This window comes from Hippopotamus amphibius, chromosome 4, assembly GCF_030028045.1.
Source record: "Hippopotamus amphibius kiboko isolate mHipAmp2 chromosome 4, mHipAmp2.hap2, whole genome shotgun sequence".
Taxonomy (NCBI): Eukaryota; Metazoa; Chordata; class Mammalia; order Artiodactyla; family Hippopotamidae; genus Hippopotamus; species Hippopotamus amphibius.
Window position 1 is genome coordinate 109,304,004 of NC_080189.1, and position 25,925 is coordinate 109,329,928.

General features: G+C 54.2%; 1 protein-coding gene across 3 annotated transcripts; it reads right to left on the bottom strand.

Annotated features, from left to right (window-relative positions):
- Positions 1-281: 281 nt before the first annotated feature.
- On the bottom strand, positions 282-25,925 carry PITRM1 (pitrilysin metallopeptidase 1). 3 transcript variants are annotated; one of them, XM_057731728.1, is made up of 27 exons: positions 25,844-25,925; positions 23,687-23,789; positions 21,632-21,738; positions 21,381-21,532; positions 20,768-20,882; positions 20,593-20,689; positions 19,799-19,959; positions 17,660-17,786; positions 17,400-17,488; positions 16,663-16,791; positions 15,975-16,088; positions 15,724-15,820; positions 15,077-15,211; positions 13,608-13,746; positions 8,537-8,653; positions 7,130-7,262; positions 6,281-6,401; positions 6,097-6,173; positions 5,701-5,866; positions 5,331-5,431; positions 3,909-4,029; positions 3,596-3,652; positions 3,031-3,143; positions 2,042-2,167; positions 1,084-1,229; positions 805-907; positions 282-731 (listed from the first exon to the last, which is right to left on the bottom strand). In XM_057731728.1, exons 1-27 carry the CDS (start codon positions 25,894-25,896, stop codon positions 638-640), a joined length of 3,093 nt encoding a protein of 1,030 aa, XP_057587711.1. In that variant the 5' UTR covers positions 25,897-25,925; the 3' UTR covers positions 282-637. The 3 variants fall into 3 exon arrangements, with proteins under 3 accessions (XP_057587711.1, XP_057587712.1, XP_057587713.1); XM_057731729.1 differs by lacking the exons at positions 21,381-21,532; positions 21,632-21,738; positions 23,687-23,789; positions 25,844-25,925 and adding an exon at positions 20,943-20,984 and having other exon boundaries at positions 20,768-20,838; XM_057731730.1 differs by lacking the exons at positions 19,799-19,959; positions 20,593-20,689; positions 20,768-20,882; ... (2 more) ...; positions 23,687-23,789; positions 25,844-25,925 and having other exon boundaries at positions 17,396-17,488; positions 17,660-17,697.

The window sequence follows — 25,925 nt, forward strand, 5'->3', positions numbered from 1 at the left end:
GACCCGGGAGGAGGCCGAGGAGGGAAATTCAGTTCCCCTCAAGCAGGGCTGGCGCCTTCCGCTGTCCGAGAGCCTCGCGGGGGAGGAGTCAGATCCCAGAGTCCACGCCCCGCATCCCCCAGGCCTGACCCCCACACCTACCGCACCCACAGCCCCGTCGCCCCACGGCGCTGGGGAGGCCCCGCAGACATCAGGACCTCTCTGTCCCTTTGCTCATGCATTTCCCCATGAAGGCCCTCAGCAGAAAATCATTGAAAATGACTAACGCACAGGTAGGTCAGAGTCACCTTTTATTTTTAAAATACATATTCAGGATTAGTAAGTAAAATGAGCATTTATAGCATTAGGAAGTCTTAAAATTATAATCTGTGCATCTCTGGCCTTTAGTGCATGATTACTGCAATTCATTTCTTCGTGAAGACTCCACTTCCTCCTTCAGGAAGGAAGTTCTCCTCTGACCTGCCAGGCAAAATCTTATGAGAGATGTATATATATATATATATATATCACATATACGATCATATGTACAAATGATCAAGGGTTTTGTAGAAACAATAACTTAGAGGCTCAGGAAAGCACAGAGCTCAGTGTCCCGAGGCCTCGGGCTGGGCCGGTCCTGCGGAGGCAGGGTCACCTGCTACCTGATGATCCACGACGGGTCTCTGGCGATGCTCGCGTTGTCTGGTCCAAGCAGAGCCACGCCGTGTGTGCTCCTCCCGGCGCCCAGGTACCTGCAGGTGGGCGGGGGTCACTCAGACGCTGCGGGGTTGCAGGGCCTGTATGCTGCCACCAGCTCCCACTCACCTGTTGCTCACGTCGACCAGGTCTTCGTGGCGGACGGCGAAGAGCTGCTCGCGGTGCGCCTGCTTCACCTCGTCCGAGAGGCCATACAGGAAGCGGTCCAGGCCTGAGTGAGCACAGGTGATGGGGTGGGGAGCAGGCGGCCACTGCGGCCCTTTACAGCCCCGTTGCCGCCAGAGGCCGCAGCGCTGCCCTCCCCGAGTCGGCTGAGACGCACGGTCTCGAGGAGGCTGCGAGCCCGGGGAGCTGTGTGGCTCGAGGTGCGGGCCCTGCACCAGGTACCTTTGTCTGAAGGAGCCACCGGCGCGTCCACGGCGGAGAAGACAGAGAGCTTGGCCTCGTCGATGTCCTGCTGCGTGAACCACCCAGACCTGGCCCAGTCCACGGCCCTCAGGAAGGACTGCAGCGTCTCCGTGGAACGCGGGTCCCTGGAGACCCAGGAGTCACACGTTTACCAGCAAGAAGACGGAACAGCAGGCACGACTTCAGTCCTTCCACACTTTGGGGTTGTTAACGGCTGTTTTAACACAGCCCAGACAGCCCAATACTCTGGAAAGTGACATGTGGCTGCACCAGCCCCTGGCACTCTCCCTGGAGACCCGGCCTGTCACCCCACTTTGCCACAAGAGCTCTGACTACAGGTCCCTGACCCAGGACAGGAGAGCCAGGGTGGGGACCAGAAGCTGCATGTCAGATGCACCCAGACAGTATACTGATCACCCCAGGGGCCAGTTTCCGGGGTCCTCCCCTGAGCCAAAAAAGCTGCCAGGCAAGGCCCCTCATTCACAAAGGCATGCGGTCCCCAGGCCGTCCTGTGGGAAATGCCTTGTTTTTTCTGTCCCTTGAGACCCGCGGCCCCTGCAGGCCTGCATCTAGCCTGTGTCATGGGATGAGAGGCCACCGGGGGCAGAAAGAAACCCTCCTTCCCCAAGGTGCCGGCGTCCTGCCTTCAGGCAGCAGGCCACAGAATAGAGATGTTCGAGGGCAGCAGAGTCTGGGACCCTGACGCCCTAGCCCAGCCCTGGAGAGCTCCCCATGTGTCACCTCCCACACACCCGGGTTCCCACACCCCAGAGCTACGTAAGGCCAAGGGTGTGCTGTCCCCTCCTGCTGGCCCTAAGGCCTGTAGCCGAAAGGACATTGCTGGGTGTGGTCAAACGCTGGCCCAGTGAAAACGGGCAACAGTGTTTCTGAAGTTCGCTCAGCGTGCAGGACGTGGGACACGGCTGGCCTGGTGCACCTGTACGAGTACAGCGTGAATATCCCGCCGTAGCTGAGTCTGGCGCCGCCGCCGTAGGCACCGCCTTTCTCCCGGATTTCCGCGTGCAGGAATTTAGCCGTCATCAGGCGGGCCAGGATCTTGAGACTGAAGAGATGAAAAACGCAGATTAAAAGCAGCGCGGCTGGCAGGGCCGCACTGAGTATCACAGAGTAACACACAGCGAAAACCGCATACAGTGACGGATGCATCACCACCTCTTTTCAGGAGAAGAGTTGAGGAAGATGAGCGTCCAGAGGCTAGGATGACGGGGGGAGGTGGGGAGGGGCAGCGACGTCCCTCCTGCCCCCCCTGCTGTGACACGCACGTTCAGCGGTGTGGGCTCCACTGCGCAGGCAAACGCGTGGACTGTCACGTGTTTAAACCCCACACCGGCCCATACGCATGTGTGTGCACGCGAGGTGTCTCCCCTCAGAAAGCACACTCTAGCAGGGTGAGCGTCTATCCGGGACCCACGCCCCCACGCCCCCACCCTAAGCAGCGCCGCCCGCTGCCCCGCAGAGCCCAATGGTCCTGGAACACTGCGCCCGCCGGCCCCCCAGCCCCACAGCAGAGCAGGGCGACCCTGGCTGCGGGGATGTGAGTGGAGGTGCGAAGCCAAGGCTCCTGGAGACGGGGGACCCTGTGCAGACAGGCTCTGCGCCCCAGGGAGGGGGGGTCCACCCTTCACGCATCTTTTTTCAGAAACCTGTTATTTGTTACATAAGGGAAATTATAAAATGCAAGAGAGCAGAAAACACACCTCTAACCCCAGCCCCCAGGGGCAGGAGCCTCTTGCTTCAGTCTCTAAACCTACATCTCTCTCCTTACCACAGACGCCCGCGCCACTGCTGAGCCGGGCAGAGTGACGGCTGCGCCCACGGCAACACACTGCCAGGAGCTGCGCTGGGCACACACGTCCCGCGCAGACCCCTCCCCCGACCTGCTCCACACCCGTTGCGCCCCCGCACCTGGCGTGGTCCGGGGCAGCATACGGGGCTGTCCTGACGCACTCGGCGACGTAGTTCACCGGGAACGGGAGCAGGAAGTGCGTTTTCATCTGGCAGGGCCTGAAGGTGGGGTCCTGGGGGCAGAGACCAGGCCGCGTCACCCCCCTGTGGCCCAGGGGCCAGCTGCCCCCGAGTACCCAGACCCGTCCCCGTGATGCCCTGGGCGGCACCAGCCACGTCCCCACAGGTAACGACCTTGTCCCGCACAACCTCACCTTAGAACTGAGATGAACGATCCCATCCCCGACCCAAGCTCCCCAGGGGCCATCTCACGCCACACCGTTCCCAGGGCAGTGAGTGTGACCTTGTCGGGTCACCCCCCCAGGACGAGCTGGCCGCCAGAGCCTAGGGGCAGTGGGGCCCACGGGAGGGCAGTGACCCCACGCGGCCGTGATGTTTAAACAGAGGTGGACTGAACACGAGGCATCCACACAGCACCCGGTGGTCCTACACCCGACGGATGCCCAGCTGTGATGGAAGGGGCTGGGGACGCACAGCGGGCAGGGCACCAGCAGAAGGCACTCACCGTCACCAGCCTCCTCGTGACCCCGGAGCGCCCGCCGGATGCCTCAGGTGCAGATTTCTGAAAGTAAAATGTTTCCAAGAGAAATGAGAACACTCCCAAAGTCACAGGAGCAGGCAAGGTCCCAACAAGCCTCCGGGCACAGCTGCCCGAGGGCTCAGGCTGCAGGGTGGGTGCATCCCAGCCTGCGTGGTCCTCCCATCAGGAGGCTCTTTGCTGCAGGGAGGGCGCAAGTGACGACGGGGCACAGGACCAAAGGCCAGACTACAGGGCTTGACTTCCTGTCTGCAGGCCTGCGGGCGGGGCGCGGCCTCACCTCCACCACGTGCGGGCACGCGGGCTTCCGCTCCTTCTTACTCCGGCTGAGGCTCTGCAGGAAGCTTTCCACCGCGTCCTGCGCCCGGGACATCTGCTGTGGAGTAGCATTCACGGAGCACCTGTTTAAAAAGTGGACGTGCAGAAAACCATTACTCACCCTGACTGTTTACATTTCGTGTAACTAAGACAAAAATAAATCACGCACCAAATAACGCTCAAAAGTGTAAAAAACGTTTACATGTAAAAACAAAACCCGAACAAAATATTAGCCAAGCGAGGCGACACTGCAGCCACCTTCCTTCGCCACGTAGTTTCTGGGTATGAAAAAGTCTCCCATCTCAGTGTCTTACAGCCACTAACCAGCTGGTTCTGCTAAGCTCTGCTCTCCTGAGGACGGGGAGGGTGCGGAGGACAGATCTCCAACCATGCCGTCAGGGCAAGTGTCAGAGACTGAAAACGTAATTACTGTCTCCAAGAGAATGAACCGGTCATTAAAGTAGAAAAGTGTAAGTAGCCAAAGAACTGCCACACTCTCAAAAAACATTTCTGAGTGGCTCTTCTAAAGTCTACAGAATCAGAGATACCATCATATAAAGTTGCATCAACCACACAGGATACTGAAAAGTTACATCCTTTCTCTTTTTGGCCACAAACCCTGAGTCTACTTTGGTTCAAGTAACAGCAGGTCCCATGACAACAACACTAACTACGTCCTAGGCTCTAGACCAGCTGCTCTGCACATGTGTTCTCACTGCACACCCTAGACCTGCAAAGGAAACAGAAGGTCCCTGTGGGTATGTCCCCCGAGACGCCGGCTGTGTGTGCACGGGAGGCCCAGCAACCGGGCCCCGGCTCTGCTGGCCAGAGGCCCCCAACCTCCTGCCACCCAGATGGTCCGGGAGAGCCTGCCGGGCCAAGGTCCTGGGGCGTGTTCCGCAGAGGGAGCTGCAAGCTAACCTCCGGCGGTGGCGCTGGCGCTGGCGGTGAGGCGGGTGCTGCCAGCCCCCCAGCCCATTCGGGTCACAACCTGCGCTGGAGGCTGGCCACGTGCAGAGGCTGAGCTGCCGGGCATTCACCCCAAACTAGTGGCAGTTATTCTCATGAGAACCTCTGCACGTTCACCATGGCCTCGGGCACGCGGACGTGGCAGGGTCTCACTGAGGCTCGTGTATGGAAGGTTCGCTGCTGACTCTCGGCGGGGAGTGCACCCGCGGCTCCAGGTGAAGCCGGCCTGCCCTCCTCCCCACCTCCCACGATACTCGTTCCACTTCCGTACAGAAGGGCTCTTTCCCTGTTACAGCATCTGGAGCCCAGGACCGATTCTGCAGCCTCACTAAGCGTTCTTCCTGAAAAGCATCTAAAAACCGCTCTCACTGACACAGGACGGTGAAATCTGCCTGCAGACAAACGGCAGCCCCACCTGAGGCTGTCACAGCTCAGCACGTGCGCCTGGATGCGCTGCAGCTTCCGCAGGGCGGGCCCGGCCTCTGTCTCCTCCGCAACTCTCTTCATCAGCGCCACCTGTGCCAGAGGACCGACAGGTAGACACGGGCCTTGGTCTGGACCAGACGCCCCGACACAGGTCCCCAGGGGCCGGGGCGGGTCCCCATTCTGTGCTCGCATGGGACCTGCACGTGCCTGGCTTGGGGGGGAGGGGCCGCGGGCCGGAAAGAGGAAGGTGAGCGAGAACACTTCTTCCCCGTGACACTCGGCCAGGTTGCATGAGCTTTTCTGAGACAGGAACAACCTACTACGAAGCCTGGAGACCCGGCCGGCCCTGAGCGCGTCACCTGGTCCATCCCCCCGAAAGTCTCCTGCAGGTCCCCCGCGGGTGCCAGCGTCCTGCCCGCCCTGATGGCCGCGTAGAGGTGACCCGCGTCAGGGACCCCGTTGGACAGCTCCTGAGCCGCCATCTTCACCAGCACTCGGAAGTGCCCCTCCTCCTCCAAGCAGGGGCTGCAGAGGAAGGGAAGGTAGTAGGTGAGTTCCTGGGGCCCAGCCACATCCCCGACAGCAGGGAAGCTGTGGAGTGCCAGTTCTCAGTGAAGCAAACGTCCCTGCAGACGCCACGCGCCCACAGGAGCCACAGGTGGGGTCAGACTCGGAAACCAGCAACCCGCAGAGGGGGGAGGCTTCGGCACTCAGGACCCCGAAGACCCTGGACGTATGCCGCTGCAGACACTTACTCGTTAAATATGTCACTCCACAGGCGCATCATGTCTGGCAGGTTTCTATCGAGGCAGAAAGATGAAAAGAGCACACCCTAAATCATGAGAGAAGAAAGAGTGAAGAATTCATTATGATGTAACTTAAAAGAAAGGAAGATGCGGGAGAGGCCGGCCCCCACCGCCGCGCAGAGCAAACGGCTACCTGCTCGTAGGTGTCGAGGTGAGCATCGTCCGGCAGCACGTGGGGGGCGGCGGCCAGGCCCCCCGTCTTCAGCTCCACCTGCTGGGCCAGCTCCCTGTAGTCGAGGCCGCCACAGCCCAACCTATGCAGGGAGATAGGGTTAGGGCTGGTCACCGGGGCGGCCAGGTCCCCCGCGCAGGGAGCCCTCCCACGTGTCCCCCCCACTGTGCTGCCACCCAGCAGCTGCTCCCCTCCCCCCAAACGCTGCAGCTGCTCCACTCAGGTCATCTTGGGGTGAAATCTGAAGAACGAGCCTTTCTGCATTTTTAACAGAAGTCACTTCAACACAGATGATGCTTTTGGAGGACACATTCTGATCGCTGTTCCTAACCAAAGAACTAACTCAAGCCCAAGGTGACAACGGAGCTTGTCCTGAATCCACGCTGCTGTGGAAGTCCTGATAAAAGGGCAGAGGACTCGGGAAAGGTTCACCTCCTCTGGGGGTGACCCCAGGCCTAACGTCATAGTTAGAGGCTCACGTCTTCTGATGAAAATCACCATTCTCTTCATAATCTTGGAACTCAGTTGTTGAGAGAGCTGTATTTGTGCTACCTTGCACTCGACGTTTGTAAATATTTTAATGTGCTGTATTTTAGTAAGAAAGTGTGATTTCTGTAAGGAAAATGCTCAGCAAATACACCATCCGCCTTACTGTGACAATACTACGGGATCTGAAAATTAAAATGACTCACTGAAGAGTGATGACTGATGCACTAAGCAATACACACACAGAAAGCACCCACGAACGAACATACGAAGACATGCAGAGCTCTTGGCACGCGTGTCTTCGCCCCAGAAGGGGCCTCTTACTTGGTGAGGACGTTGCAGAAGAGGGGCACGTAGGGCCGGAGCTCCTCGGGCAGGGTGTTGAGACTCGAGAAGGCTCTGAAGTAGACCACGCCGTTGGTGGGCTGCGCACAGTACTGGATGGGCGTGTCCCCCGCTGCAGGAACCGAGGCACGTGTTTATAATTTTTATCAGGAAAATTTTAGTCATGTAACCATCATTTAATGTTTTAAAAATGCTAAAAGCTTTTCAAGGACGGAGGTTTAAGTTTTATATTAGCAAAAACCCCTATTCATTTGCTATAGTTCAGACAAATTTCCCTCTTGTGCTTTTATTATGGCCAAAACTCAAAGTCTTCAGTACCAAGCAATCCTGCTTCCTGAAGAACGAGAGCAGAGCAAGAATGTGCTTGGCGTTTTCCAACCACCCAGCAGTCCAGCAGCCCTCCCGCCCTCCCCCACAGCCTCCTGGGTATGGCCGGGGTCTCTGGCAGGCCATGCCCGTGACACGTGACCTCACTTCCACCACCCCCCCAACACCACTCACCCCCCAACAAGTCCCGTCCCCACACCCGAGGACCCTGATGACCCACGGGGCACTCCTGTGTGCTCTAAGTGTCACCTCCCGGGCGCAGTGCCCTGAACCCGCGGAGGAACCAAGGCATCTACCGACAAGTTATTTCACTGGTTCTTCCCACGAACACAGTGAACGTCCCTGGTGGGCAAGCCCGAGGGGGTTAAACATCAGCAGGACGTTAACCCCGCCCCCAGGAAGCCTGGGCCAGAGGAGGCGCGTGTGCACGCGCACGCAGACATCAGTGCGGCAGCGGGCGGGCCGGGACAGCACACGCGTCCCGTGAGCCAAAGGCATGCTCCCCACAGCCCGAGCCCCGGCTAGACGCGGGAACCAGGGAGGGCGCACGGCCGCGGTCAGACCTGCTCAGGAAGGGCAGCGACGTCAGCTCACGGCCACGAGGAGAGGCGGCAGCACCACACGCGTCTCCCGCGCCCAGCAGAAGCCAGTGCCGGGCACGGGTGTGGGCGGGACGCCGGGATGGAGCGGCCGCCACCCCCTCCGCGCCCCACGACGCGACACCTGGCGCTGCGGGCGCCTCGGGACCCCTGCCCGACTGGGCCTCAGAGTGGGCATGGACGAGGGGCCCAGAGGACGCCCGTGCCCTTGAGAACTGCGTGAACACACACAGTGGAACCCGGGGCCTCGGCGGCCCCCGACGGCTCAGCCCTGTGGGCGCCCCTGGGGAAACATGCAGCCCCCTCCCCCCCCCCCCCCCCCCCCGGCAGTCCACGTCCGCCGTCTCTGAGCAGGACAGGAACGGGGCTCAGACGTCCCGTGACGACACCCACCGGCGACCCCTCCTGCGGGCACAGACGTAGCCTAAGCCCCAGCCGGGCACCTGGACCCGCCACCGACCTGCCAGCGCCACCTCCACCTCCGTGAACGGGATGCGGGGCTCGATGTCCGACACCTTCAACGCAGGCAGACACGACGCGTCCTGCGGTTGACTCTGCTGGGCCTGCAGTTCCAGACCTGACGAAAGGGGGGCACGAACGTCCGGGACGGGCCTCGGAAGGTCTCGCCTGGCTCAGCTCCTGTTCGCTGACTCATTTCAGACTCAGCGTCTCCCACGCGAGCGCTGCTTCAGAGGGTTCCCGGGAACCAGACTCAGAAGCGTAACCACCCGCTCCCCTAAATCTCATTCTCAACCACCTAAAAGGACAGATTCACCGGGGGCGGGGTGGGACACTCAGAAGCAGTGTCCCCTCCTCTCCCCAAACTGTCTACTATAGACTGAACTAGTGGATTAAAATTTACTAACTTGTGCGTTTGTTTATTCTTATTTCATTTCCACAAATCTCAGCAATATGCTTATGTAATCACATAAAGTTCACAAATCATAAAAATGGGTAACATACATTTTCTGGGCCTGATCTCCCACTGATGTGACCGGAGGAGAGACGCCCCTTTTGTACAGACCGTGCAGCCTGTGGGAAGGGAGCCCCTGGCCACAGCTGGCAGACGTCACGGGGTAAAGTCCCGTCAGGGCTCCCTGCGTCACCTCACCCCCCAGGCCTGAGGAGGGGCTTCAGGGCAGCTAATCACAGGTCCCCACCTGTGCCCCATGGAGCCCAGAGGAGGCTCCCCGCACTTGGCAGAATCCCCTGCACTTTCCAGCCCCCCCACCTGGCTGTCTCCCCACCCAGTCACATGGAGCACCCCAACCCCTGCTCCTCAGACAGGTCCCCATTCTCTGTGTTGGGCCTGAGAAAGCCCCCACTCTTGTCCTGGAGAACACGCCCACTGGCCCCGGCCCAGCTGCTCCTCTCAGGATGCCATGTGTCGGGGCAGCAGAGGCCGCGAGCACCCTTCTTCCACCACACAGGCTCCCAACGGCTCGGCTGGGACCCTTCACACGTCACACACGCCCCCAAGTTGGAAGACTGACGTTTCCAATAAACTAATCTCCCATTCCCACTTCTCATGGGTGCTTATCTCCAGGCTGGACCCTGATTCACAGGTTCCTTGCACTTAAGTCCACACTCAAGACTTACTGACTTGACGTGACAGTAAAGGCACTAGTACTGTGTCCTACTTAAGGGACTCTGCAGTGATCTGGGAGACAGAAACACGCTTTGTAACAGGGCCTCCACCCCCTCACGGGCAGGTGTTGGCTGGAACACACAGGTTTTCTTAACACAACACACCTGCACGGCCAGACCTGGCACCTGACAACTCAGGGAACGCACGGTCTGTGCTTAGGTGTGGAATTCCCTTCTGTGACATGAATGGCTTTGAGCACAGACGGGAGATGTGTGAGACCACATCAAACTAAAAAGCGTCTGATAGCAAAGGAAACTGTCAACAATGTGGAAAGGCCAGATACACAGCAGGAGAATATTTGCAAATCAAGTATTACTTGGAGAGGGGCTAATATCCAGAATTACTAAAGAAGTCAGTAGTTCTTTTTCCACAATAAATTCAATGGAGAAAAACTTTCAGATGAAGACTAAATAGTTTAAATGCTTCCAGAGAAACAAATTCTTGAGAATTATTTTTGTGGGAAAAAATGCATTAGAAAGTCATTGGTATGCCATTCTTCAGTGTATGCTATTTAAAAATGGAAACGTACCTCATGATTTTAGATATATAGTACACTGAAACATATCCTCTCATATAGCAAATAACCAATAAATTCTGACAGGCAATGGACAATATTAATCATGTCTTATCAAGGGAGTCCTATGGTATGTAAACTGTACTTGGATGTCACGTGAGAAAAACTTTGAGAATCTGTAGTTTATGGTGATTATTTTTAAAAAATTTTCACTGTACCCAATATACTGCAGAAGTTAATAACAATAAATTAATGAAAAGTAAATAGAGGTTGAAAAAAAAAAAGTCAATAGCAAAAACAAAGAATCCAATTAAAAATGGGCTGGGACCTGAACAGGCATTTTCCCAAAGAAGACACACAGACAGCGAACAGACACAGGAGGAGGTGCTGCACGTCACTCGCCGGGGAAATGCACATCAAAGCACACGAGACACCACCTCACACCTGCCAGAGCGGCTACAGTAATAAGACAAGATGTATAAGAATGCTGGTGAGGCTGTGGAGGAAAGGGAGCCCTTGTGCACTGCTGCTGGGAAGGTAAATTGGTGCGGCCACTATGGAGAACACTGTGGTGTTCCTCAAAATATGACAACTAGAACTACACGACCCAGCAATCCCACTCCTGGTTACTCATTTGAAGAAAACAAAAACACTAATATGAAAAGACACACGCACCCCAATGTTCACAGCAGCACTATTTACAACAGCCAAGACTTGGGAACAACCTAAATGTCCATCGACGGATGAATGGGTAAAAAAAAGATGTGACACACACACACACACACACACACACACACACACACACACACACACACACACACACACACACACACACACACACACACACACACACACACACACACACACACACACACACACACACAGCGCAATGCAATACTACTCAGCCGGGAGGAGGGAGGAAATCCCCTCATTTGCAACAATGTGGATGAACCCCGAGGGTGTTATGCTCAGGGAAATAAGTCAGACAGAATCTCACCTATATGTGGAATCTAGAAAATAAAAACACAAAAAAGCAAGCCCATACATACAGAAAACAGACTGGTGGTTGTGGGGGAGGGGGTGGGAACGGACAAAGGGAGTCAAGGCTACAAGTCTGCAGGGTAAGTCCGTCCCTGGTGGGGGAGGGGAATGTACACCACGGTTACTGAAGTCAATAATACTGTAGTGTAAATTTGAAAACTGCTAAGACAATAGAATTTAAAAGTTCTCATCACAAGACAAAAAATTCTATGTGTGGTAATGGATGTTAACTAGACTAACTGTGTGATGATCTCACAATACACAAATGTATCAAAGCAGTATGTGGTACATCTGAAATTATTACGATGTTATGTCAGTTATTCCTCAATCAAAAAACAATACTTTTAGGAGTTCCCTGGTGGTGCAGTGGTTAAGAATCTGCCTGCCAACGCAGGGGACATAGGTTCGATCCCTGCTCCAGGAAGATCCCCCAAGCCGCAGAGCAACTAAGCCCGTGCGCCACAACTACTGAGCCTGTGTGCTACAACTATGGAGCCCATGTGCTGCAACCACTGAAGCCCATGTGCCTAGAGCCTGTGCTCTGCAACAAAGAGCCCTCACTCACCGCAACTGGAGAAAGCCCGCACGCAGCAATAAAGACCCAATGCAGCCAATAAATAAATAAACAAATAAATAAACTTACAGGAAAAAAAAACCTTAAAAAAAAAGGGAAGATGGAACTTGTCAACTGGCACTCACAAAACAGAAGTTTATCACATTAATCACAATCAGCATGTTAAATTTATGGAAGACACCTGCAGCAACATGGATGGACCCAGAGATTCCCACACTAAGTGAAGTATGTCAGAGAAAGATAATATCACATGATACCACTTATATGTAGAATCTAAAACACGATACAAATGAACTTATTTACAAAACAGAAACAGACTCACAGACATAGAAAACAAACTTATGGTTACGGAAGGGGAAAGAGGTGGGGAGAAACTAGAAGCTCGGGATTAGCAGATACACACGACTGTATAAAATAATCAACAAGGACCTACTGTACAGCACAGGGAACTCTACTCAATATTTCATAACCTATAATGGAAAAAAATCTGAAAAAGAATCTACACCTGAATCACTTTGCTGTGCACTAGAAACTGATACAACATTGCAAATCAACTGTACTTCAATTAAAAAATTTACACACGAGCTTAAAGTAACTCTTTGTATGTCTAGAGAAGAGCTCGGAGATTATAAATAGGCCACACACTGACACTAACAGCATGATCAAAATGGATTACTTTTCACCTAAAGTCCCCTCCACCTCCTGACGAGCCTGCTAAATTCTTCATGAGTCCCAGCCAACTTTTTGGGGGGCGTGGGGGGGGTATATGTACGTGTGTGTACTGTGTGTATATATACAAGGGTGAGTCCAAAATTATCTGCACTGTGGTTATATTAAAACTTCTCTAAATCTACAGCCAGAGTTCGGGTAATTTTGGACTCACCCTCATATACTAATAGACTTTACTAACATATAAATCGCATAGGATAAAATTCGCACCTTTAAAGACACCACCCACTGGGCTGTGACAACCGCATAATGGAGGTTCCCCGCAGGCAATCCCTGCCGCCCCACCTGGCCAGACTGTCACTAGCGCTCATTTCCAGGGCTTCCTGTGAAGGAGCTGGGGCAGCAGGCGTCCCTCTGTGCCCCTACCTGCGCTCAGCACAGGATTCCCCCCCGTTCCCCCTCCGAGGCTCGGGGATACCGAGCGTATCACGTTCTGGTCCCTTGTGTCTGAGTAGCACTTTCCCCATGGACACCGTGGATACAGATGAGGCTAGTTCAAGTTCGCACGGACGGATGCTTTCGCTTCATTTGGGTAAACGCTCAGGAGTAGGACACCGGGCTCACGGGCAGTGCAGGTTAGCACTGGAAGACACTCCAGACCCGTTTCTGTGTTCACAGCGCCTGCACCACAGGGACCCGGGGGCTCCGTGAGGAGCTCAAGGCCTGTGCCCCCCGCCACACGTGCCTCTCCTGAACCCACGCGCACACTGCCCACGGGGCCCGCTTGCAGCTCACTACGCACTGCCACACAGCACACACTCAGTGGCCTATGACACCCCCTGTAAAGAGAAGGCAGCTATAAAATCTGTAAAATGAATGCCCCTTACACAGCCCCCTCTTTCCAGTTCTCCTGCCTTTCCTGCTGAACCACAGGGTGGATTCCTGAGAACAAGTCAGTCCTCCTGGGGTAGAGCCACTGCCCCCCACAGAGGACTCTGCAGGCCCCCGTGCGCATCGCGGGCTGAGACGACACGTCATTCAGAGCCCAGCGGGGCAGGTGAAGGCAGGCAAGGCCCAGGCCTGACCTTTCTTGTAGATCTGCTGCTTGTCTTCCAGGGAAAGGGAGTTGACCTTTTGCTTCAGTTTCTCTGCTTCCAGCTGCATCTGTTTCTCGGAATACATGTCGTCTGGTTTCATCGATAAAGTCAGCTTATGCTGATTGTTCTGCAACAAAAAAGCCAAGTTAAAATAAGATTTTAACAAGTCCAGCACGGAGCCAGCCTCGGGCAGGGTGCTCTCGGCCCTGCAGTTCTGCTTTCCCGTTTCACAAGGTCACGACGACAGAACTCGCCCCAAAGGGCTATGTGTGGAGGGCCCAAGGGCCACGCACTCTGCAGGGGCCACACACTCTGCAGGGGCCACGCGGTCCACACAGGCCGCGGCCGTCACCTCCGCACACAATCACTGTGGTTACTATGTCTTCACCACAGAGGCATCGACATTCAACATTCCTTTACACCTTGGCTGGACACAGAAACTGCTTGCACTTTTTAATATTATAAACCTTTGGCTTTAGTCTAAATTGAAGATAACATACAATAAAATAATTTTTATCTAGTCTTCATTATACTGTTATCTTCTCGAAGGCTGGAACTAAATTCTCCACTCCGCATTTTATAAATTATGAGGACAAAATAGATGTTGACCTAACGTGAAATTGTTAGGTGACTTAACGTGCCCCCGATTTACTGCAGCCGCTAGAAACGCAGGCACACAAACGACTCACCTGTGACACTACACAGAGTGGGAGAATTACAGCACGACACGCGTGGCATGCAAAACAACTCATAACTCAGACAGACTGCCGGCCGAATGGCCCCAAACGCTGGTGCGCAGGACCACGGGCCCCCTCACCGCAGGACGGTCGTACCTGCCCCCTCCCCACACAAGGGGGAGCAGGCGACACCCTGGCCTATCAGCGACCGACCACCAGGGAACACACACCAGAGACAAAGGCCCACAGCCTGTGGAGACAACGAGCAAGCACCAGAGGGCTCCCTGGTAAAACCACCGGAACACTCACACGTTCCGAGACGCGTCTCGTACTCTACATACTCCGTTAACAAAACAGAAGGAAAATGCGGGCAGGTGTTCCATCACACACACGTCCACACACGTTCACATACAAAAAAATTCACGCATCTATTCCTATAAAAACCAACCTGCTGGAGATTGGGATTGCCATACGTGCATTACTAATAAGAAAAAAAAATATCAAACGGTACACTTTAAATATATGCAGTTTACTGTATGTCAACTGTATCACAATAAAAGTTCATAAAAAAAAAAAAAAAAAACCAACCTGCCTAAGAATTTGGAAAACAGGACTTTGAAAGCTAATATGACCATTTACATTTTAATTAATAATTAAGAAATTCTGTCACCTACCTATAACAGAAACGGACTTAACAACGCAGGTTATATTCCTAATGCTCCCTTCACTGTCAAAAATTCAACTTCAAAATTACAGACGTAAATTCGCCAATTTTCTTACCTTAAAATACTGTTTGACTTTTTCTTGCAAAAACTTTGGATTTTCCTCCAGGCACGTCCGGAACCGAGCCACCTGACTTCCGAGCTGGAGGAGCTCCACGGGGTCCCCGTCGTGATTCCAGCAGGAAGCCACGTACTGCAGCGGGGGCCAAAACACGAGGCCCGTCACCCGCAGACTCTGCGTGAACTCAGCAAACACCTGAGCCTGTCTTTTCATGAAGGCCTCAGCTTCTACACTTAAAATACCACGGGTGACTGTTCATAACAAAAACTAAGTTGTTCTTTGGCTACAAGAAGAAAAACTAAACTCATTTTATGTGATTTTTTTTCTAACATATTAAAAAGCATAGGTTTAAAAATTACTTTTTGGAAAATATAATTACGAACAGTCATCATAAATCCCTATCCATTTAAAGCACTCTGCATAAATCTATTAAAAAATAAGACCCTGAAAAGCTAATGAAGTAAGCTAGTAAAAAGACAAGCAATGTACCCTAAACCTAAATTAACAGTCATTTTATGTCAGATCCAAAACACCATCGTTTTCAAGGTTCAAATGAAAGGTGCTGTGAATAACAATCTGTATTTTCAAGAACTACTAATCATAAAGGTAACAAAAAAAGAGAAAGGTGTTTGAGAAATACACACAGACGTCAGGGCGAGTCCAAAGCTGACAGACTGGTGCTTCATCTGTATCTCGATTTTATGAAGTAACGCTTCAATTCGGTCATCTTCAAATCCATTCCTACAGAAACACCAAGAACGCGATGTGGAAAAGAAATCCACACTTCTGGACAACCAGGCCGCTGCCGTGAGGAGCGTGTGTCTTGTGACCTGGTAGAGAGCGGCCCGCTGCCCCTGCACGGGGAAGGGGGCTCCCAGCCCAGCCCTGCACGTACTCGATGACGTCATCCAGCGTCCTGTCCACGATATCCCGGACCGTCTGAACGTCCTTCTCGGCGATGCCCTGCAGGCCCACGCTGAAGTAGGCCTCCCGTGTGCAGCCATTGTACCTGGGCCCCAAAGCAGGAAATGCGTCACTACCTGCACAGCCTCCATCACGCGCTTGTGAGGTGTCTTACTGAGATCACATCCTCCACGGGAAGTGGCCAAGGCTCCCCCGCCCCACCAAGAAAGCCAGTAAAGCAGTGTCCTCGGTATTTGCTGCTCAGATACGACGGGTCACATTTACACTCACATCCTTTTAACATTTCTAAAACTCACAATTTAAATTTTAGAGTTACGGCAGAATAAGTAGAGAGTTTTACAAAATGTTGAGATTTTAAAGAACATTTAATGGCCTGACTTTTAAAACAGGCAGCAGCATGCCAAGATTCTGGAAGAGCTACCTTGTTGGGTTTTGTTTTGCCAAAGGCCCCTCACAGGGGACATAACAGCCTGTCCTGGAACCATGGCTGGGGTGGGGAGAGGGCTGCCCTGTGACTATGGGGACCCTGCAGGACCCCACCCACGAGCTGCCAGGAGCCCTTCTCCAGCTGGGACAACCTAGAATGCGTCCCAATGTTGTGAAATGCCAAAATCGCCCTCAATCATGGACCAATGATCTGACCTGGCAATAAAACGTACCCAATGTCAGGAGAAAAGTCTGTGCCGAGTCCAGACTCAATGAGGGCCTTGTAGAAGGGGGAGTTGGGGCCACTGATGAGGAGTGAAGACAGAAGGTTCAGCGTGAAGGCTTCAAACGTGTCAGTGATGCTTGTTTATAAAAAGGAAGGTGCAAGGAAAAAAGGGAAATGGTTACCATCCATCATTAAAATCACTAGTAAATTAACACTATTTCCCCCCAGAACTGAAATTCTACTAGAAATGACTGCATTTCAACCTCGATTTTAATAGTTACGTGGGTAAAGAGAGTAAGCAGTTTTTGATTTGCAAGGCTCTCATAAGCTGGGATCTTGGCGGCCCCAAACCACGAAGGGGACACAGCTGCACCCCGAGTGCCATCGCAGCACAGGGCGCCCAGCACTCCCATGGGCTGCTTCAATACGAGCGCACCGTCCACATGCAGACGAGAGGCACAGAGGAAACGGGGCCACGTGGTCTGGCTGCGCAGCTGCAGGGGGCGGACAGAGCCTGCGCGGCAGGACCCCTTCCTGCCCACACGCCCCGCGGGCCCAGGCCTCTGGGGTTAGAGTCCCGCGAGAACAATGTCTTCTCAAGGCCAGAGTTCACAGCGCTCTTCTCACGCACAGAGGCATCCCCGACCCTAACGCTAAACCCACGCCATCCCAGACGCTGCGAGACACCCCACACCTCACCTGCTGGGCTCCCGCAGCCTCACCCTCCGCCCCACACTCACTCACTCTGGCAGGAGGAAGCTGACGCTGACGGTCGTCTGCCCCGAGGAGCCCTGGGCCAGCGGGTCGGGGGCACACGCGATCTGGAACTCCCTCTGGAAGGGGACAGGGTGCGTGAGCACAGGTCACCTGACGTAAACGGTCCACGGGACACTTCTCGCTAGTTTAACTTCCCTTCCAAATGACACAGCAGAGCCCACAGCACCTGAAAATCCCACGAACACACACACCCGAGGCCTGGTGACACCGCTGGCCCCGGCACCTACCGGCTCCGCCCAGGGCTTCTGGGCCGGCACTGCTGTGTGTGGCTCGACTCTCTGAAATTTACTCAGCGCTTCCTCATGAATTTGTTTCAGGTGCTGCTCCAGCGGAAAACTGCCGTAGGTGAAGAACCTGAAATTTTGAGAATGTCTTAGTCTATTTTAGGTTAAAAGCTTAGAAGTCCACAGAGACGGCTGTGTATGAGCTAGAGGGTGTGCAGGACGTAACAGCAACAGCAAACCAGTCTCCACACGGGACCAGCACCTTTCTCACCTAATTTACCCACAAACGCCAAACAGAGGCTTCTGCTCTTTCTACACGACGTGGTTCAAACAAAACACAAATTGTACAAAAGGGATGAAGTAAGTGCACTCTGGCAAAAGTGCTCTTCATTATGAATCTACTAAAAAGGTGTTAAAAACACCGAATAAGTGATACATCAAAATACTTAAGACCTCAGCTATAGTAACACAATAATCCACTCAAAACAAACTATAAAATTTCACAAACTTCAAATCTAGCTACAAATTTCAGATCACATACTTTTTTAAGATAACACATTACTCACCGGGGATACAGAGAACGACAAGTTTCATCTTTTTACTAGACCGCTATCTGAGCTGCGGGTTCGGGTTCGGGAGCACGTGTCCCAGAGATCCCGTCACAGCCCCTGCGTGTACCCTGGCGCGTGCAGAGCCTGGCCCCCTCGTGCCCGCCTGCGTCCGCCCAGACCTCCCCAGAGAAAAGGCCGCTACCGGTCGGGAGCAGGGTGAGCCTGGATCTGGGACCCGGGTAGAAACCGAAGAAGTTACTCAAGACTAAAGACTGTCAGAAAGACAGAATGCCCGTCAAGGAGCTTCCTTAGGCCACAGTGGGGCCAATGTGAGCATGAAAACATTCTTTAAATTTCATCGGATCACACCTTAAGTACACAAATGTATGAAAATACTTCCACGAGGTCATAATGCTATTAAAAAAAAAGAAACAATTCAAACAAAGCTAAAAAAGTCCTGTCATCATGCTACCCCCAAAAACTGCACAGCCAAAGGAAACCTCATCCACCCCCACCTTTCCCACGGGAACTGTACCTCAGGGTAAGCGCTAATGTACAGAAACCCAGCTAGTAAATGGGTAAGAAATTCAGGAATCACTGCAGGTGACAGTCGTCACTGAATGTGAGAAGCCAGCCTGGCAAAGGCGGTGTCTGCAGGCAGCAGGGCTTTCCGCGGAGGGGAGTCGCTCCCACTCCCCACCAGCCCGGCTCCTCGCTGGGGAGCTGCAGGCGCATGGCCATCACCTGCGAGGGGGCACGCGGTCCCTGGACCTGTGTCCCGCTCTCAGGAAACATGGGAGCGTGTCCGTCGATGGCAGAGAGGCGATGAGATGCCCCAGGAGGGAGAAAGTGGAGGGGGGCCTGGCCTGTCTTCAACTGGCCCATGAGAATGAGGAGGGGGCACCATCCCACCAGAAAGGGTGCTTAGGAGACAGGGAGGGGAAAGGCAGCTTGTGGACCGCACCTGACCCAACAATTTGGGGACAACTGGAAAATCAATGTGGGTTGAGATATAGGTGGTTTTAATCAATTGTTTTTCACTTTGCTAAATGTAAAAATGGTATTACTTTACGTAAGAGAAAGTCCTTGCACACATCTACGTGCACCTACGTGTGTCTACATACACGGCCAAAGGAGGGGGCCACACGGTACGTGCATGTTCTACTCTATACTCCTGGAGGCTTGGGAGTTTTCTTATTAAAATTTAAAAATTTTACACTTACACTAGTCTTGCAAATACGACTTTAAATGAGTACTTGACTATCAGCATTTTATTATTAGCAACATCTGAAAGAAGCACTTCATCAGAAAGTAAGTATCTGAGGTTTAATGAAGCAGCTGCTGCTTCTGGGGCGCCTCTCCGGGGACCACGTCAGCCTCCCGTCACCCCCTCAGCACGTAGCTGGGCGCAGAGGAGGCGGGAGGGCCGGGCCCTCGCCCTGCTGGGCGTGTGAATTACCACTGCAGACCTGAAGGAGGTCCAAACGCACAGAGCTGCTAAGCAAACCTTTCCAAGCCCAGCTCAAGGGGAGCATGCCACCCAGTGTGAGGAACGCAAACCATGGCACGAAGCTTCTCGCGGCGGCGTCACCTGGCATTGCTGGGGTGGTAGTAGGTGGCATGGAACTGTCTCAGCTGCTCCCATGTGAGGTCTGGGATGCTCAGGGGGTCCCCTCCGGAGACCACCGAGTATGTGTGGTCAGGAAGCAGGTGGTTCTGAACGTGCTGCGAGAATATCCTCTCGTTATCTGCCTTCAAGTAAAAACACACGTCCACGTGAAACCCAGCGTGTGCACTGCTCATGCAGTTCAGCACACCCACCAGTGCCCCACAAGTTCAGTGTTCCCATGGCGCACGAGAACCCCGCCCGGACGCGTCCTTCAGGGATGAGGTCTTGCTCATTAACACGTGTATGCTGTTCTTTAGACGAGCTGCTACTGCACACTTAAGCCCTACAGAACCATGTACACGTCACTTTTATACGCACCGGGAACCAAACCCCCCCCCCGGGGCCTGCCTCACCGTGACACTCACTTGACGTGGCAGTCTTTATCGCTAACTTGGGATGTAACTAGATCTATAACCCCACTGCACACTCGGGCAAGAAAGAGTGGGAAACGCGGTCTCAGCACCGTCAGGAGCACGGCCTTCCTCCACCGGCACCCCCACAGGGCAGAGGTCACTGCGGCTCCCACACCACGGCTGGGCAGGCCGTCCAGCTCACCTCCCACGGCACCTGCTCCCAGCTCTGTGCCCCCTAAGCCCAGTTCTCACAGGGAGGAGGCTCAGTGACACAGCAAGACGCCAACCAGCTACCAAGCCTGCCTGTGGTTCAACACTTTGCAGAGAAAGATAATTCAACACGTGAAAACGGAAAACACTCACAAACGCTCCCTTCATCTCGTTAAAGACGACGCCTTTGAAGACCAGGGGCGTCTGGGGGTCGTTCGGATCCTCGTGTTCTAGGCGCCAGCCTTCCTGCCTAAAGAGTGACAGGCAATTACACGGCAACAGGGACTCTATGACTAAAGTAAAGACCAATTAACCAAGCACCACGTACCAGAAATCCAGTTCCCGCAAGCAGGGGAAAAAGGCTGCGTCCAAATACACGGACAGGAGGTTCTGGAAGTCCTTGGGGTTTTGTGTGGAAAACGGGTACAGGGTGTAATCGCTCGCTGGACACAGCGGAGAGGGAGAGTGTTGGTCAGCACAGCCGCTCCCGCAGGAACGCTTACCTCAGCCCCGTCTCAGCCTCTCGGCAGGTCCGAGCCATCAGCGCAGAGGCTGCAGCACCCACTCGGGGGCAGGCCCGGCGCCGGGGTGGCCCGCAGCGCGCCCGCCGCCAGCCATCACTGCCCTGCTCCTGCGGTCACAGCGCGGCACCCGCGCCGCTAACGAAGCTCCAGGGGCTGAGCTTCCTGCATCATCCCCAAAGTAAAGGGCGTCACCTTTCCCAGAAAACCCTCACATGCACCTTTCCTAAACTCCAGGCTTTCCAATCAATCATGACGTGGCTTTCCCAAGGGATTAAGCTTCTAACGTCCTCCAGACAGAGAACGGGAAACCCACCCCAGTCTCCAGGGTGCCCCCTGCCCCCCGCCCCATCTCAGAAACTGCGGGAAGGCAGGCTGAGTCCTCAGACCCTGGAGCCCCGGGCGGGCACCGCGTCTCACCTGTGAAGGCGTTCATGAACGTGGACAGCGACCTGTTCAGCATCTTGAAGAAGGGGTCCCGGCACGGGTACCTCCGAGAGCCGCAAAGGACCGTGTGCTCCAGGATGTGGGGGGTGCCGCTGCTGTCCCTGGGGGTGGTGCGGAACTGCACGCTGCGGGAGGGGGGAAGCGTCCACACACGGTCACGTCACCACCTGACCCTGGGGAGTGGAGGAGGGAGACTCCAGACTGACGCGGGATGCAGCACACACCTGAACAGGTTGTTTCTGTCCTCTCTGGCCAGGTGCAAGTGCTGTGCTCCCGTGCCGTCATGGTTGAGCTTCACGGCCGTCAGGGACAGCTCGGGGACAGATGTTACCTGAACCAACGAGGAAAACAGGAACAGCTCAACTTGGCTGGAAAGGCATCCAGGAGGCGTCGGTGACACCGCGTCCACAGCTGTGGGCCTGGCTCGTCTGCCGGAAGCTAAGGCAGTACCAGGAACCACCACGTCCAGAGCCCACAGGTGAGGAAGGCAAGATCCCCCCAGAGCGGGGGACAACGCACGCCACCTTCTCTCCTGAGCGCTGTTTACTAGTATTTCCTGAATGTGCCACAAGTAACCCTGGGAGGCAGGCATTCCCACCCCATCAGGGTGATGAGACAGTTGGCCGAGACCACAGAGCCTGGAGTCAGACCCCTTCTGTCACACCAGGCTGCCCTGAAGGAGAACGGGCTCTTGCCTGGAACGTCTGCCGTCTCTCTCGCACATTTCATCTCTGGGGGTGCTGAGAGCAGCCCCGCCGGGAGGTAAATGCAGGGCGGCTGAAGGATGCTCTTGGGACTACACTTTGCTTCTGCTTGTTTACGCATTCCTGGCAGTGAGCTGGGGCTACCACCAGTTACTTACTTGTTCCTCACGAGGGTCCAGATCACTCCCCACAAAGGCAAGCCCATCCTCACTCACAAAGGCAAACCCATTCTCCCCGCCAGGGGAGGTCTCGTGTGTGTGTGTGTGTGTGTGTGTGTGTGTGTGTCCCCATCCCTCCGTGTGAGCGTCGCATAACTTTCACTGTCCTTGGTACTGAAGCAACTGTGTCAAGGCCCCTCTCCGACTGCGGCACCACATCAGCGTGACAGCCACACGGCCCTGAGAGTGGCTTGTCTTCGCTGACAGCATACTGGCGGGGCGCAGATCAGAACTCGGGTGTCCTAGCCTGCTCCAGGGGCCCTGCCACAAAAACAATGTGTGTCAAGTGGCCTACTGATGCCCACACAATCACAGCCATGAAATTAGTTATGCTTGGAGTTCACGACTGTACTTTGTAAGATGTAATAGAGGTATTTGAAACCAGTCTGCCTCATGAACGGCTTTCACCATAACTGTTTCTCAACAAGCATCATGGCTTATCATAAACTAAGTTTCTACAAAACCTGAAACAAAGGAAAAGAATCACGCCTCTGAACAAGGTAACCACAACTGTATGAGAAATTCCAAGTTCCCTGAAAAGTCTTCAGGGGCCTCACAAATGCTCCTGCCCAGGACCATGAACCCCTCTAAGTGGCTCAGGGCTCCTGGACCCTGCCTTACCCCTTGCCCTCGCACTGGGCCAACTCCCGTTGCCTGGAGACAGGTGGCCACTTTCCTTTCCTGCTCCGTCAGCACCCAGTGCCCAGCTGCCCCTCCCGCATCCTCCCCTTGCTCTCCGCACCTCAGCAGCCTGTTCCCCGCCCTGCAGGTGCAACACGAGTCCTCGTGGCTTGAGCTGCCTGCCTTTTTCACTAGCGTGTCAAGCACAGTGTGAAACCAGCAACCAATTATGTGATGTACATCGTTTTCAATTACAGCATTAAAGAAAAAAACATGTGAAAGTTTAAGCCAAACACAACACGAACCAAATAAAATCCACTTTAACCTAAACTTACGTACCTGTAGGCCCACCTCTTCTACAATCCTGAAACCCAAATGGCTCAAGAACAGAAAGATTTTGCTTAAGTTTGGAGCAAACCTGGTCAATGGTAAAACTTGACATGAATAGATGTGGGGCCTTCAGTCTTCATAATGGGTCATAACTAAGGACTGATTCAGAAACAAAAATGTGTTTGTTTACTTTCCAAGCTCTGGAAAGAGGTGAGGCGTCTAGGGGCTCAGGGAAGGGGTTAGGGATCTGTACTTATTTAAGAGTCAGAAAATCCCTTCATTTGCAAACTCCCTCCTTTGAGTACCTGCTGTGAAACAGGAGGGAGCCAGGGCCTAGGGACCCACAGGAAAACCCCCTCAGCCTCTGCTCTGGGACCTGACACAGGAGGAGCACAGGGGGGCCCACCTGGCTGACGGTGAAGCTGTGGATCTTCTCTCCGACCCGGTACCGCAGCGCCCTCTCACAGGCTGTGGTGCTCCCACACCTCCATGCTCCGAGGCTGGCACCCCTACGTTTAAGGAAGCAACCAAAATTACATGATTTGCAGGAAGACTGGTGAACGTAATTCAGCAACAAAATGAAAGCATCGCCACGTGATGAAGTATTCAAAGAGAAGTGAAAACCTGCATCTTCCAAACACACTCCAGAAAATGAATGTCCATTACGGTTCTTTCAATTTTATCTCAACTCACCCAAGCCTCATAACATCAACGAATAATCAAATGTTGAAAACCTCTCATTTGTACGTGTGCATAAATAACTATAATACAATTATGACACCAATTTCCCTTAATTGTGTAAAAAACAACTCTCATGTCAAAACACAGTGTCCCCATAAGCTCAGACTACAGTAAAATCTCATTACATACCCACCAAATGGGTGAAAATTAAAAGTCTATAGTTTTACCGGGGCTCACACATGGCCACTGGGTGTGCACACTGAATGGGGACTGTGGAAGGGGCACTGGCCTTATTCAGATGACCCGTTCCTCCCCCTGGACGTATGTGCCCTGCAGACCTGCACTCACGCCCTGGTGCACGCGTGTGCACGCACACACACACCAATGCGTACACCATTCCCAAGAGCCCCAAACCCCAGCGGCCCAGACGTCCAGCAACAGAGAACACGTACACTGTGGATCATTCAGTCGATACACTTAATCCTAAGAAGGGATGGACTACAACTACCTGCATCAAAGATGTGGGCACATGACGCGGGACCAAAATAAACACAGGGGACAGACACAGCATCACTCTAAACAGGCCACGCCCCGTCAGGTGGCCTGTATCTCAGGATTGCAGACGGATGGTAAAAACACAAAGAAAAACCAGAAGAGGGATTTCACTTAAGAGGGAGAGTTATGATGGGTGAGGGATCATCTTAAAGTGGGTAATGATGACACAATTCATTTTTAATTTTTCTCTCCACTACATTATACATTTTCTGGCATTTTCTACATTAACATTACATCTCACAAAGGTATTTCGTTCGTAGAAGATACACAGAGAAAACACTGACTCATTCGATACCAGGCAACATTACGGGGGTGTTCTATAAACAACCAACACTCCCCTCCCTGATTTAGCCGATTCTAGAGTTATGGGACAGAGAATTTGAACCCAAACACCCAACAAGGGCACCCCAACAACAGACATCCCCCTGCTTCCTCCCCTGGGCCAAGAGCAGCTAAACTCCACCACGAAGTAAACAAATTCCTGGGACTCTGCATGAAACTAAACAATTCATCTCTCTCTAAAAAGTAAAAAGTTGCGGTATTTAACAAACTTAAAGGGAATGACACTCACTCGTGGACTGAAACTAAACACTCTTTTTCTGTAAATCTACTCATCAAACACAAAGCTCCACTCCCCGAGGCACCACTCTCATCAAGGCCGCAGGTAAACGAGCGCAGGTGCATAGCCTCAGGCCTCCCCGCCACAACCACACACAGGGAAAGGGGAGCAAACGCCCAGGGAGCCCCGCAACCGCCGCCTGCTTTCCTACTAGCGTTCAAACCCACACCAATGGCGGCCTTCACCCCAAAAGCCCCGACAACCTGCACGCAGGCCCCGCTCTGGAGGCCCGGAGGGAGCGGGGTCAGACCAGGTCCTCGCCGGCTCCACCCCCCCGCCCCCCGCTTCCCCCCGTCTTTCCTGGGTGCAGCACCCCAACCCTGGTAACTGGACAGGAGCTCCCTTCCTCAGGAGATGGGGGGCACGGGAGGCGCTGCTCCGCCATCCCGAGGGGCTAAAAGGACCCCTCACCCAGGCCCTGCAAGGATGCTCCCGCTGAGAACTGGGCCGTGGGAGCAGGAGCCCTGGGCGAGAGGCCCCCACGTGCGGGAGTCCCCAGGGGAGGGTCCCGGGGCGGCGGGGGAGGCCCCAGGGGAGGGGTCCCGGGGCGGCGGGGGAGGCCCCAGGATAGGGGCCCCGGGGCGACGGGGGAGGCCCCAGGGGACGGGTCCCGGGAGCCCCAGAACAGGGCGCTGAAGTACTGCACCCCGGGCAGGAGGGAGTGGCCTCCCGCGCCCGCCCACCTTCCCCTCCTCCGCCGCTCCTCACCGGCCGCTCAGCCCCAGCAGCGCGTCCCCGACTCTCCAGCCGCTGCGCCACATGGCGTAGAACCTGCACCCTCCGAGTCGCG

Excerpts from the sequence above, each read along its gene's own strand:
- PITRM1 (XM_057731728.1), bottom strand. The coding sequence starts at position 25,896 with ATGTGGCGCAGCGGCTGGAGAGTCGGGGACGCGCTGCTGGGGCTGAGC. Across the intron at positions 5,432-5,700 it reads CTTTCGGGGGGATGGACCAG|GTGGCGCTGATGAAGAGAGT; the intron begins GTGACGCGCTCA and ends CCTCTGGCACAG. Across the intron at positions 3,653-3,908 it reads CGTGCCCGCACGTGGTGGAG|AAATCTGCACCTGAGGCATC; the intron begins GTGAGGCCGCGC and ends TTTTACTTTCAG.